General features: G+C 41.0%; 1 protein-coding gene across 1 annotated transcript; it reads right to left on the reverse strand.

The window, feature by feature from the left end:
• Positions 1–8,140: 8,140 nt before the first annotated feature.
• On the reverse strand, positions 8,141–10,319 carry LOC127752640 (uncharacterized). Its single transcript, XM_052278046.1, has 3 exons — positions 8,903–10,319; positions 8,329–8,388; positions 8,141–8,196 (listed from the first exon to the last, which is right to left on the reverse strand). The coding sequence occupies exons 1-3, from the start codon at positions 10,317–10,319 to the stop codon at positions 8,141–8,143; spliced, it is 1,533 nt and encodes a 510-aa protein (XP_052134006.1).
• Positions 10,320–15,005: the final 4,686 nt, after the last annotated feature.

The following is a 15,005-nucleotide window of genomic DNA, read 5'->3' on the forward strand; positions in this document are numbered from 1 at the left end:
GGTCTGCTCATACCAATGGCATCTTTAAACAGAAAAAAACTCATCTACAACAGACCGTTGACGAACTAGATATCGCTGCAGAGGTGCGACTCCTTTCGGATCAAGAAAGAAATCTTCTTGATCAATCGAGGGATAATCTTGCAAGACTACTTCGTGAAGAGGAGATTAGATGGTACCAACGCTCAAAAGTCTCAGACGTTCTCCTTGGAGACAATAATACAAAATATTTTAACTTGATTGCCAATGGCAAACATAGGAAGAAAAGGATCTTCTTCCTAGATCAGGATGAAGGAAAAATAGAGGGGGTTGAGGCGTTGAAAACATACATTACAAATTTTTACAAGAAACTCTTTGGACTGCCAGAGGAAAACTCGTTTTCACTTGATGAGCACAAAACTGAGGATATGGCTCAGGTCACACAAGCAGAAAATGACTTTCTTACTGCTCCTTTTTTGGAGAAAGAAATAAAGGAAGCGATCTTTGCGATGGAGCATAATAAAGCTCCTGGACCAGATGGTTTCCTAGTTGAATTTTACCAAAAATTTTGGGAAGTCATTAAGCATGATCTACTGAATTTATTTAATGAATTCCACTCTGGCAGCCTTCCAATTTTTGGTCTAAACTTTGGGGTGATTACTCTTATTCCGAAAGTTGAAGAAGCAAATTGAATCCAACAATATAGACCAATATGCTTGTTAAATGTCAGTTATAAAATATTCACTAAGGTCGCCACAAACCGAATTAGCTCGGTAGCTGACCATTTAGTGAATCCAACACAAACAGCTTTCATGCGTGGGCGAAACATCTTAGATGGAGTCGTCATCATACATGAAACAGTTCATGAACTACAGAGGAAAAAATTGAATGGGGTGATATTCAAAATTGACTTTGAAAAAGCCTATGACAAGGTCAAATGGCCCTTCTTGTTACAAACTCTACGGATGAAAGGTTTCTCGCCCAAGTGGATTTCTTGGATCGAATCTTTCATCGTCGGGGGAAGTGTGGCGGTCAAAGTCAATGATGATGTCGGACCTTTTTTCCAGACTAAAAAAGGCCTTTGGCAAGGAGACCCTCTCTCCCCAATCCTATTCAACTTTATTGTTGACATGTTAGCTACCTTGATAAATAGAGCCAAAACACAAGGGCAAGTAGATGGTCTCATTCCGCATTTGATTGATGGGGGACTGTCTATATTACAATATGCCGATGACACAGTTCTTTTTATGAATCATGACCTTGAGAAAGCTCAGAATATGAAGTCGGTGCTTCTAGCCTTTGAGCAATTGTCGGGTCTGAAGATCAATTTTCATAAAAGTGAACTATATTGTTTTGGCGAAGCGCTTGAGTATAGAGATCAGTATGCCCAACTCTTCGGTTGCCAGGTTGGCAATTTTCCTTTTCGATATCTTGGCATTCCGATCCATTGTAGGAAGTTAAGAAATGCGGAATGGAAAGAAGTGGTCGAAAGATTTGAAAAGAAATTAAGTAGCTGGAAAGGAAAACTTCTTTCGTTGGGAGGGCGACTTACACTGATTAACTCAGTACTTAGTAGTCTCCCAATGTATATGATGTCGTTCCTTGCAATACCTAGTGGGGTACTTAAAAAACTTGATTACCTTCGATCTAGGTTCTATTGGCAAGGGGATGGCCATAAGAAAAAATACCGGCTTGCTAAGTGGGACATCATCTGTCGTCCCAAAGATCAAGGGGGGCTGGGAATTCATGACCTCGGGGTAAAGAATATAGCGTTACTTAGCAAGTGGCTATTCAAGTTGCTTACCACAGACGGAATGTGGCAACAGTTGATACGTAATAAATATTTGGGATCACAACCTTTATCTCAGGCTTATTGGAAAGCAGGAGACTCACATTTTTGGGCTAGTCTTATGAAGGCCAAACAAGATTTTTTTCGGTTTGGGTCTTTTCGTATTAGGGATGGCTCTCAAATAAGGTTTTGGGAAGATAAGTGGTTGGGTAATGCCTCGTTGAGAGATCAATATCCTTGTCTCTATAACATAGTTAGGCATAAACAATCGACAATATTACAAATCTTTCAAACGAACCCTCCAAGATTTTCATGGAGACGAGATTTAATTGGAGCAAAATTAGCTGCTTGGAAAAATCTATTGCCTCGCATAGCTGATTTGGTGTTGACGCAAGAGCAAGATGAATTTCGCTGGAATCTCACCCCCAATGGGGTCTTCTCGGTCAATTCACATTACATAGCTCTTGTTCATACGGGCGTCCCGAATATTAATAGACGTATTTGGAAGATTAAAGTACCGCTAAAAGTAAAAGTTTTCCTTTGGTACTTACGTCGGGGAGTAATTCTAACAAAGGATAACCTAGCTAGGCGAAATTGGAAAGGTAGTAAAAAATGTTGCTTTTGTCATAAGGATGAAACCATTCAACATTTGTTCTTCCAATGTCATCTATCTCATTTGGTATGGTCCGTTATTCATATGGCCTCTAACTTTCAACCTCCTCGAAATGTTACTCATATGTTTGGGCGTTGGCTTTTATGTGTTCCTAAAGAAATGAGAAATCTGCTTTTGATGGGTGCAGCAGCTCTTTGTTGGTCCATTTGGCTAAGCAGAAACGGGGTTATTTTTGATAACAAGTTAGTGTCTTCTCCTTTACAGGTTATTACTCTAGTTACCCGGTGGCTGCGTACCTGGGCTATCCTCCACAAACCGGGATTGCGGGATACTATTGCGGTGGTATCTCGACGTTTGGACCAGGTGGCACGGGATGTTTTTACCTAGGAGCATGGGTGGCGATCTAGTCTACGGATTGATAGTCACTAATATCTATGTTTCGTGATGGGGATTTAGTTTTGTTCTTTTATTGGCTGTGTGCATTTTATGCAGAGGCCGGGGGTGAGCTCAGTTGAAATGTATCATCTTGGTGTATTTGACTGAGTCTTAATAAAGCTTCCATTATCTAAAAAAGTTTTACTGCATGCAGCTGGTAGGGGGGTGTACATAATTGACATTGAGACGAAAGACACCCAGAGAGTGGCTGCTTGTGCTTACTACAGCCATATTTTTACCTACACCAGCTTCAACACTACAGGTATACAATAAACACAAGCTAGTGAGCATGTTCTTTATGGATAAGAACCACATATGTTTATCATTCCTTAGTGCTATGCACCCAACCCATTCCTATCACCAAGTTCCTGATTAGGATTCAGACTCGAATACAGATCATGAGATGGTCGCTGTTTTTATGCCGGAAAAAACAAGTTTTGTGACTAGGAGAAGAAGAATAGAACCCACAATCTCGCATCTAATGGATAACGATGAGTATAAACATGTCGTGATGAGGGCCATACGTGATTGGGTTTATAGAGCATCCGAACTCAATTTTGGTTCAAACCAAGCTAGATGTCTTAATAATCACGAAATTGAAGGATTAGAAGCATCTATCTCAAAGGACCAACATCTCTACTGTATATATATCCCTACATGAGTGTCTCCCCTAAGCTAATGAGCTACGGAATGCATTTTTTTTTGTTTGTGTGTGTCTTGTGTGTGTTTGTGCGAGCACAGGTGTGTGGTGTGTTGTGTGTGTCGTATAGCGGGGAGAACAGAAAAATGTGTGTTTCTCAGCCAAGAGAGATAAAATGGGCATGGTCAAAATTTTCCTTAAAATAACGTAATTCACTCAAAGAAAATGTTTTTAATGGATTCCTTAATTTTATTATTATGTAATAAGTGAACTTAAAAGTGATATGTATGCTTGAATGATGATGGATATATCCTAATTAGGATTTAGCCTAAGGTTATTGTTTGTTCTATATTTGGGGAGAATTTGTCGATCTTTAAGTACTCTATAAACATGTTTACACACACACACACACACACACACACACACACACACACACATACACTCAACCTCTATGTTCCCACTTTTTCTAATGCAAAATATGCCTAGATACAGAACCAAGAATTTAATATAATGACTTTACATATTGTGATGCTAATATATCTTTGCATGAGATTAATTGAAGAAAGTCTGACTCTGAGATGTTAGATATCAAACTTTCACAGATCTATATCTGTCAGTTGTACACTCCCAAATATATAGATTTTCTGCAGTTTTGTATTCCACTGATTTTATACCTTATGTAATGATCATTGTTGACAATTAATTGCGGCTGGGAAAACAGTAATCAGTGATCCAACATTCCCTAATCAGTTGAACAACCGTGCATCAGGTTTTAAATTCTTACTGTCATTTACTAATAATTATGATATCTATCGAATAATAGTCATCTACACTAATTAATTGGTATCATGTACATAAATGTTTCATATGATTTTTGTTTTCTCGTTGATCTTGTCCTTTCTTGTAGAAGAGGGGAGGAATTGATGCTGCAAGTGATGATGGATGGCACACAGATGTTAAGTGGTGACATTGCTAGGTTTAGCTAGCCAAAGGCTTTTCACTTTTACAGAGTTATAAATACATGTGTAGTATTAATATTTAGCTGATTCAGAAATGTTAAAGCAAATTTATGTTTTGCAATCTTACTGTTATTAATTCAAGATGAACTGCTTGATTTGTTCCTGAAAGTAATTTTACTGTTATATATAACTCTTCTGTTATGGCTAACTAGCATCCCAAAAATGTATCAGAGCCTTGTCCTGTAAAAGCTTAAGTTTGTTTTATTTCTGAATGTTTAATTTCCAACATTTACTTTGATAATTTTGGTATATGATTGAACTTACATTAGTTACTTGAATATTCTTGCCTCCTGATGTTCCTTGGGCCGTTCTACGCATATGTAACTGAACAATGATATCATGGAATTAATGGAGGCAGTCTGTTTTTTTATGTCTACCAATATGTAATTTGATAGGGAGCGATTACCTTCTTTGTTCTAGCAGTTCATAATTACATGCTTCTACCTCTTTCATATTAGTGATTAAATTGCAGTGCGAAAAATAGCTAGTAATTAACTGCACATGAGTACTTTTATGTTGCATATATGTTGAAAATAAAATGGGCCGGGTGTCTTCAGGCCTTGAAGTTTGTTAGTTCTTAATTTGGCAATATCTTTTTTAAAAAAAATGGATATACCTGTGTGAGCTAATGGTTTAATTTTGACAAATGCTTTATTCAATGTTGACAAATGCAGGTGCTAAAGCAATTTACAGCACGTCAACATTCTCTGATCTGGAGAACAGCACCACACCAGCAAGTTTACAGCTCTTCATTGCCATTAATTAATTAATAAGTATAATGAACCTGTCGAATTTATGAAGTCGATCGTTTCATTCTTACAATATATATATTCTAGATGCATTGTTCGTTTGCTTGAGGGTGTTATTAAATTCATGACACATGTAGCTTTTGATAATACTAGCTCTTTTGACAAACAATTCTAAAATGACATACTTCCTAAAATGACAACATTTCTTTTATTGGACAAGGGTGCTGAGAGTCGCTAGTCTGATCCACTAGTCGGTGCTTCTATTTTATGGAGACAGATGCTTCTAATTAATCTATGCCGTGCACTTGTATCCGTCTATCACATGAGATGGAAAGGTGCCCTGAGGGTGGTCTCTTTAAGCAGATGGAAGAATTTGTGCAAAACTATTTTATCTCTTGTACTGTATACAATGGTTGATTGTTTAGCTACCAATGAATGTAGTGCGATGTCTTTCGACCCACCTATATATGTGCTTGGTGCCACGCACCAAGCTTTGTAACTGAACTGGACTTCAGGTACTTTCCTGAGCTGATGGTTAATTGAAGCTTCAGTTAAAAATTAAAAAGAACTGCTATATATATAGCCTAGAAAACTGTCTGCCTCTTCCCCAAGATTTTGTTTGTAATTCCTCCCTCTGGTTGATTGAAGTCACTCTTCTTCGCTGAATATATTCTTTTTTCACAATTTATTACAGTAATGTAATATAGCAGCTTTAAAAATATTTGCGAATAATATTTCCAAATCGCCCTGGCAGAGCAACTCTATGTGGTTCTCTGAACAGCTGAGCAATACCATGAGTCATGGACGCTCTCGCCACGCTGCTACATGATAACGCATCCATCCAACCTCCTCCTTTTCATGAAAATATCTAAAATAGAAACGTGTCACTGGAATCAAATCAATCAACAAATTAATCAAGTGAAGCGAATCAGGAGCTGTCTAGGTGGTCAGTGCAATGCGTGCGTGTCATAATATGTTGGTCTCTTCATACAACATACTGGCATGGTAGCTGATCATGTCACTTCACGGCATGGCGAGAGCGGCCGATAAATAAGGATGTAAGTGGCTACGGGTTACCTATTTATATTATTTGGCTTACAAGTGGGTTCACAGGTTAGCCACTTAATTACACTCTTACGGCCAATCACAACATGATGCTTCATTATGTATGCTTGTCACATGGCGATTCATACATATTTACACGAATATTTATAAAACCAATATATTCCTACAAAATGGCACAAAACACCGTATATTTGAAATTTCAACTCCTTCGCTTAGTGAAATGTAACAATTTGATATGAGAGATGTCAATCGTGGAGAAAATCCAAGCTCAGAATTCAACGATTCAAGCATCCAGGCATAGGCCCCAAGGATAAAATCAAGCTGATGGTCACTAAATTGGTTGGATGGAAGCTAACCATTAAGAAGTCAGTTGCGAATTAATCTGCATGAGAGGAAGTGGGGGGAGCTGGGGCTTCATTTTAGCCAACTCTCCCATAATCCCTATGCTCTCTCTCAAACCGTATGATTGACCTCCCTCTCCTTATGCCTCAGTAGCAAGGTCGTGAGTGATGGATGACCACAACGTCAACTATTGTGATGAAGGTCGCGGGCTATAGTCCACCATGACGCATATCACGCCACAAGGGGAAAGAATTGGGGAAGGAATTTCCGAGGCATCTCTCCCGATCAAGGATATGTGCTCTCACCCATAATTTTATCATGTAACCCAAGCTCTATGTGTCATCCGGGTTTTTTTTTTTCTTCCTCATGGGAATTCTCCTTGGGTGGACTGCCCTGATCAATTTGATGGTGGGTCCTCATAATTGGAAGCTTAAGTGTGAGATGTATATTTCCTTATTCGTGGGATATATCTTGATATCTGAGCGAGTGTGACCTTGTTGCAGACTTGCAGTTTGTGGGTGAAACCATGACTTTGCTACAATCCACGCAAACTCATTTGAATTGTCAAGGAATGGGATGAGCTTGCTGAGAGCACTATGTGCAAAATTTGGTAGATCCAGTATTATTATTTAAAATGGTTCTCTAATGACCGTCTCTATCCCGTTTCTTAAGTAGTGTACAGATGCTTTACACTACCTCAGGCATATGACTATGGCATACCTAATATTTCAGAAAAGCAGAGTCCATCACAAAGCTTAAGCACATATCATGTGCAGATGATGGCAAACACAATAGTTCAATAAACATTGTTTCAAGCAAAATCTTGATGTTCACAAATTATTTCAGGAAATCGATTGATTAAATTGTTCACAAGCAGAATAGCGAAGCTCAATCTTCCATTCCATCATACTAATGACTCTTGTTACCTGTCAAATCGAAAAGGAACTCTTGTCATTACATTCTGGTTAAAGATATCTAGCAGCATAACAAAATATCGAAGTTTGCATATATATGACACACCATGCATGAAAAAGTTACTTGCACAAAAAAATTCTGAATGCAATAATGTATATATTGGGTATGCTACTATGCTAGCTATATACACTGAATTGAAGATCAGTTATTCAGTGAATGGTAGGAGCTCTGTCTTGGAATGACAGTACGATTACATATATAAAATAATGTAAAAGTTGATGAAGATAAATATTAATACTGCTTTGGTATCATCTTGTTCAGTTAAATCCATAGAATGGCCTAGTGGTGAACGACATGAGAAAAAATTATTCAAGTAACCTATAATTTCTAACATATTCGAAAATAATCAAAGTAAAGCTTGGGAATGAAAGCTCCAGAAATAAAACAAACTGTAGTAGGATTGTGGAGAAGAAGGTTTACTAGCTTGTAGCAAAATTATATTCTGAATACATTTTTTGGATGCTAGCTAGCTATAACAGAAGACTTATAACCATGTAAAAAAAATGAAAACCCTTCAGCTAGCTAAACCTAACAATGTCACCACTTACCATCTGTGTGCTGTCCATCATCACCTGCAGCATCAATTCCTCCTCCTGTGCGAGAAATAACAAGATCAGCGAACAAAAATTCTAAGAAGCATTAGAAGAGATGATACCAATTAATTTTGTATGAATCTAATTGAATACAAATATTATAATAAATAAATGACTGTAAGAGTTTTTAACCTGACGTACTTCTGTTCAACTGATCATGGAGTGTTGGATCACTGAGTACTACTTTCGCAGCTGCAATTAATTGTTAACGATAATCATTACGGATATAAACTTGATGGAATTCAAAACTGCAGAATATCCTGAGAGTGTGCAAGTGATAAATATAGAGCTGTACATGAAAGATTGATGTCTCTCATCAGAGTCAAGACATAACATTACAGCATGTAAAACCATTATTACATTAAATTCTTATTTGTGTCTAGGCATCTTTTGCATATTAGAAACAGTGACAACGTAGATAGCCCAACATGCTTGAGAATATATATAACATGTTTCAAGAGTATTTTAAAAAAACACTATGTATTCAAGCCAATAAGAAAACAAATAATTAAACTAGAGCTTGGTAAATCTCCCCAAATAGAGAAAAAACAAATATGAAAGAAACTATAACTTTAGGTTAATTACTATGTGCTTTATTTTACTTACTAAAAGTGATAATACTCTCCCGCCTAGCTAGTTAAAATAAGAAAATGTTGTGGTTCCTAACCATAACAAACATGCTTTCTAGCTTATGTATATGGTATACCTGCGGTGTAGAAGCTGGTGTAGGGAAAAACATGGCTATAATTGGCACAAGCAGCCACTCTTTGGGTGTGTTTGGTCTCGACGTCAATGGTGTACACAATACCAGCTGCATATAGTAAAACTGCATTTGCTTCAGCGACAAACCCAATAACATTTACGTTTTCGCTGACTGTTGGGATCAATGCATCCTTCTCTTGGTCAAAATCTTCATCAGACCATGACTCACTCCACTGTGGGGAATGACCGCCACTAGCCTCATTGTCATGTTGCATTGTTGGTAGAATTTCCCTAGGCTCATCATCATCATCAACACCGTGTTCTTCTTCTCCTTCATCAGAGTCAGAGACGTAATAGTCCACCACCCATAGAGAAGCTAAAGAACGACGAGTCCTAAGAATGTTAATATAGGGTGGCAAGAAGTGGTCCACCTGAATAACGTTCTGAATACTCCAGGTCCTCACAGTGGTGAGGGCATCACCGGCAATGTCCATGTGGAAGAAGATAATGTGAGAGCCCAGCACACCGGTGAAGCCTAGCTTCCCATCCTTAGTTGGAAAGAGCATGAATTCCGAGATGTCCAATTGGGTCTGAATCAAGGCAAGCTTTTTGGTAATGAGATTGAACTGAAGAACACCATTGGTGTCCCCCACCAGCCAGTGGATGGCACCGGCGACGAGGGCGCTCGGCATGAAATCAAAGTCGCAACTTCCTCTCATGGAGTATACCTCACTCCACTCTTTGGTCTCCGAGCTCCAGACTCTAGTGCAGATGCATTCATGGTTCCACTCGTCCGAACGATAGTTGGGCCGGTCATTGAATGCAACGATGACACGGTACGGCGCCAAATGGCAGTCACCACCACCGACGCTGGCGCCGACGACGTGTTCCAGACCATCGCAGCCGCAGATTATGGCAGCGCCGCAGCTGTCATCGTTGGTGAAGTAGCATATGGGCGTGGGGATGATATCCCGGCGGCGGGCGAGAGGGTCCCAGACCAGGAGCTGGCCGTCCTCCCCGTCGTCGAGTAGCACGCGGCCATGGCGCACGTCGTGGACGAACGGCCGCTGTTTCCCGGCCGGTGGGGACAGATCCACCACGCCGGCATCCACCGTGCTGGTGAAGAACGGACAGGGCAGATTTCTCCTGTTGCAGAAGAAGCCAAGGAGGGGAGGCACTCCGCCGTGCGCCGCGCGGAAGGCGCGGAGGAAGCTGCCGTTGCTGCCGAGGACCTGCCGGCGCCAGTTCTTGGCGACGGCGGCGGCGACAGCCAAGTACCACGGCTCCGACGGAAGGCGGAGCAGGATGCTCCGCAAGGCGTCGTTGGGCAGGTCAGCCAGCTGCAACTCCTCCTGCTGCCGCCGCTGCTGCTGCTCCTGCTCGCCGTCGACAGCATCGACAGAGACAACACTCTCGGCCATGGTGATCAAGGGCTTGCTCAGGTCAGAACGAAGAACTCCGACGAGTGCTGGTTCCTGGTTGCTGGAAATTAAGCGATCGAGTTAGGTGAAGTGATCGGCACTGATCGATAGATATAAAGAGGAGGAACCGAGGAAGAAGGTGAGAGATGCCGCGACGCCATGGCAAGGTGCGTGCGTGCGCGAGGGAGGACGACACGCGGTCTGACGCCGAAAGCACTAGCAGTCAATCGGCCTGGCCGAGGATGACGACGACAAGCGGTTGCAAGCGCCATGGCATGCGATGACGCAGCATCGTTTCTATCTATCTATATCTCAATCTCAAGTTCTCAACGTACTGCTCTTACTGTCTTACATTACATGTGAGAAGAGCATTCTAGAAATTTTTAATCTCTGCCAAAATTTGACTGAGATGATTTTAGTTTCACTCTCAATTACGGTATGAAATTGATTCATCGAGTTGGGAACAAGACACAGCCGGAACAAAGATTGATTTAATTAATTTGATGCTTAATTAGCGCCGTTAAGTGATAAGCTAAGCTAAAACTTAATTTGTCTGATCTTGAACCAACTATCCCTGCTTTCGACTAAACTTACATAAATACTGAAGATTATTTAAACTGTTCAGCAGCTTATCAATGATCATAGTTATTGCAGAGGTGTTGGTACGTACATCCGGTTTGTTTGGATGTAGAGTCCGGCTTTTAAACCTTAAAAAAGAGCTATTACAGAGTTAAACAGTTTTCAACTGTATGCCACAAGCTGATCAAATTCAAACGTCTAAGTACATACATACGAAAATGCAGGTGAACAACACTACTAGAAAAATACATTTTTCTCGATGCGGAGGTCTGATTTTCATAGGCGGACATGACCCTTGAAGCCAATTGACCGCCTACAAAAATATAAATCAGGGTGAAGTTCGCTGTCCGCCTGCAAACCACTTAAGCGACGCCTGTGAAAATCATTTTCGCAGGCGGACCACTTAAGCCGCGCCTGCGAAAATCGTATCTACCCCAAAAAGATCTAAGTCTTATCTTCTCCACCCCCTCCCCACCACTCATTTCCCTCAACTCTCTCTCTCTCTCTCTCTCTCTCTCTCTCTCTCTCTCTCTCCCTCAACACTTTCCACCGGCCGGGCCGTCCCCCTCCCCTCCCCAACCTCTACCGGCGGCGGCGGCGTGGACAGCGATGACGATGCGGCTCCCGGTGCGGCGCGGCGGCTCCTCTCCCCTCCCCTCCCAGATCCGGCCAGAGGGAGGCCTGGGGAGGGCGGCGGGGTGCGGGGCGGCAACGACGATGGCTCGGCTGCGGCGAAGACGGCGCGGGGTGGCGGCTCCCCTCCCCTCCCCACCTAGATCGGGCCGGGGGTGGGCGGCAGCGGCAAGGCGCACCCGCAATTTTTTTTTTTTTTGCTCGTTCAATGGATTTTTTAGGCGGGCCACTGCCCCGATGTGAAAATCATCGATTTTCACACTCGTTGGGCTGCAGGCAGTCCTCCCCTGCCTGGGAAAATCACTTTTGGCCGTCTGTAAAAATATTTTTTCTAGTAGTGCAACACCAGACATACGAAACGAGTGTATATAAACACATCTGCCTGACGTGCAGGACAGATCAAGGAAGATTGATCAATTTATTTTGATTAATTCAATCAGATAGCCTGATGAGTAGCTAGCTAGCCACGCGGAAAAATCCTCAAGTTGCTCTCAATCTTTGATGCCTGTGAACTAAGATAAATAACTATCATCAACTCGGTTTATTTTGATTAACAAAAACGATCAAGGCACAAGACAATATATTAAACTGCATCGTCAAACCAAGTTATATTCAGGTCTATTTGCCAGCTCTTGCAAGATTTCTTACATTTGAACTTGGGCTAATTATTATGTATTTATGTCTGCATCCAGAGTTTTTACTACTCTCTCCCTCTAGTCACTGAAAATGGAGTTTTATGCTAGCACAACTGCAAATTACAAATTTGAAATATATAAACTGACATAGCATAGTTTTTAGAAACTACATATATATCTTCATGAACATTTAGTTATTTACTACGATATATAAACGATATATAAATCAATACTTTGTCCAGAGACCGGCTGGCACTGGTGGAGAAATGCTCTTTACTCCCAGTTCAGAACCCTTTGTAGTCCCGGTTTTCCAACCGGGACTACGAATCCATGACTAAAGATCGATCTTTAGTCCTGGTTGGTAACACCAACCGAGAGTAAAGAGGGGGAATCTTTAGTCCCAATAGGGGTAGCGGCAGTCCCTCGAGGCCCTTTTTTTTCATTGTTTTTTCATTGTTGATTTGCTAATGGCTAGAGTTAATCCCTGTATTTTCTCCCAAATCGAGTGGGATGCACATCCCTAAATCAGCATCCTAAATATTAAGTTACTTATACACACATCAAATACATCACAAATCCTACACACAGATCAAATGCATCACAAATCCTAAAAAAACTACACACAAATTAAATACATCGCAGATTATACAAGATTATACATCTCAAGATTATACATCTCAGATCCATGCGATGCAATGAATCACAAAATCTAAAAAAAATATACATCCAGTGAAACACAAATTATAAAAAAAAAGCAAACGAGCCGGCCGCTGCTCGCCGCCGCCACCCGCCGGCTGCCTGCCCGCGACCGAGCCGCCCGCCGCCCGCCTGCCCGCCTCCACGCGCGCGGCCGAGCCGCCCGCCGCCCGCCTCCCCGCGCGCGGCCGTGCCGCCACCGCCATCCTACCCCGCACGGCCACGCCGCCGCCACCCGCCGCCGGCCGGGTAATGGAAGAGGGAGTAGAGGGGAGGAGGAGGAAGGGCCGGCTGATGGGAGGGACGAGAGGGGAGGAGGAGAAGAGGAAGGGGAGGAGGAAGGGGATTGGATCTGAGAAGAGGAAGAGAGGGGATGATCCAATCTTATCTAAATATCTGTCTGGGACTTAACCGATCAGATGTGGAAGAGAAATATTTACTCTCGGTTGATAACTCCAACCGGAACTAAAGATCCATCTTTAGTCCCGGTTGGTATTGGTAATACCAACCGGGACTAAAGATCAAATTGATCTTTACTAAAGTGGTAATCTTTAGTCCCGGTTAATACTTACTAACCGAGACTAAAGATCAAATTGATCTTTACTAAAGTGGTAATCTTTAGTCCCGGTTGGTAGTATTAACCGGGACTAAAGATCCTCAGCCCCCTGACATACATCTGACAGGGGATGAACCGGGACTAAAAATCATCTTTAGTCCCGGGTTGGTTCAAATTTTTTTAACCAGGACTAAAAATCGTTTTTAGTCCCGGTTTTTAATGGAACCGGGATTATTGTGGAATTTGGTCGACCGACCAAAGATGGTTCTCCAATGTGGCCTCGTCAAGAGACAAAATACCCAAACACACAAATATTGTCCGGTCTGACCGGATTGATCCAAATCGAAAACCCTATTCACAGTCAAATATTGTCCGGTCTGACCAACCACGGCCGGTCCAGACCCATCCAGATAGCAGATTTACATTTCGCGGATAAATCATCACATCATTAAAACCAGTACAATCAACTGATCATGCCAATTATTTTTCATCGCAAAAACATGAATCAAAACATTGATTTCACATATATCCCTGCTGTCGTCTAAACTTATACTAGCTGAAGATTTGAACGGCGCAGCACCAGTTGTTGCAGGGGCAAGTACACATACGAAAATTAATGCAGGTAAACAACAAACACATGACATGGGTTTATTAATTAAATTAACAAGTTTACAGCACATCTGAGAATCTGACTGAATGTGCGATAGCCTGATTATTATAGTAGCTATCTGCCGACCAAGAAATCTTCAATGTACGCCCAATCTTGATGCCTGTGTATAATAATTAATAAGATATATAATTGTCATCAATTATCAATTATATAAACTGATCCCAAAGTCCACACATTTACTGTTGTTCCAGAAAAATAATTTCTCAATCTATAACTTGATGTAAATATTTTTACAAAAATATGACATAGCGAAATGATATTTTGTCGCTAATGAAAACGTCATTTCTTTGCCAGAAACTTCTTATGTCTATCTTCAATTGGGGAACTGGTAACTAATTAAATAAAGTAAAAGAATTGAAGAATATAAGATTGAGCAGGTCAACATAAAAAAAGCATCGTCAGACTAAATTCAAGTCTATCTGCCAGCTCTTGCAAGATTTGTAACATTTGAACCTAGCGCTAACTATTATGTCTGCATATATCCATATTTTTTTTGCTACTCTCGCTCTAGTAAAATGAACATAAGAAAATGTGTAGAAATCTTGCTAGCACAACTGCAAGATCCTCAGAAAATGGAGTTGTATGCTAGTACGTCTACAAAGAACAAATGTGTAGATATATAAATGACACAGCAAAGTTTCAGAAACTATACCTAAGAACATACGGTCTTTTTAAACTGCTAATTATAGCTTTTTGGCTGTGTACGCCCTCGCAAGGTGTAGCTTTTTGGCTGTGTACACCCTCACAAGGTGTAGAGGCCGGGTTTGATATAATCCATTATCTTAAAAAAAAACTGCTAACTAGCTATCTATAAATGAAAACTTAATTTGGATCAAAAAAGAGAATAATGTCTATATAGCAGGTGAGCAAACAGTAATTCATACCACTTGAACTGAGGAGGTAACAGAAAGACCTGT

Source organism: Oryza glaberrima, chromosome 10, assembly GCF_000147395.1.
Source record: "Oryza glaberrima chromosome 10, OglaRS2, whole genome shotgun sequence".
Taxonomy (NCBI): Eukaryota; Viridiplantae; Streptophyta; class Magnoliopsida; order Poales; family Poaceae; genus Oryza; species Oryza glaberrima.

Bases quoted from the DNA above. Each gene is read 5' to 3' on its own strand.
- LOC127752640 (XM_052278046.1), bottom strand. From the start codon at position 10,319: ATGGCCGAGAGTGTTGTCTCTGTCGATGCTGTCGACGGCGAGCAGGAG. The intron at 8,389-8,902 runs GTATACCATATA...AATTAATTGCAG, and splicing joins CACCAGCTTCTACACCGCAG to CTGCGAAAGTAGTACTCAGT. The intron at 8,197-8,328 runs GTTAAAAACTCT...TTTCTCGCACAG, and splicing joins GTTGAACAGAAGTACGTCAG to GAGGAGGAATTGATGCTGCA.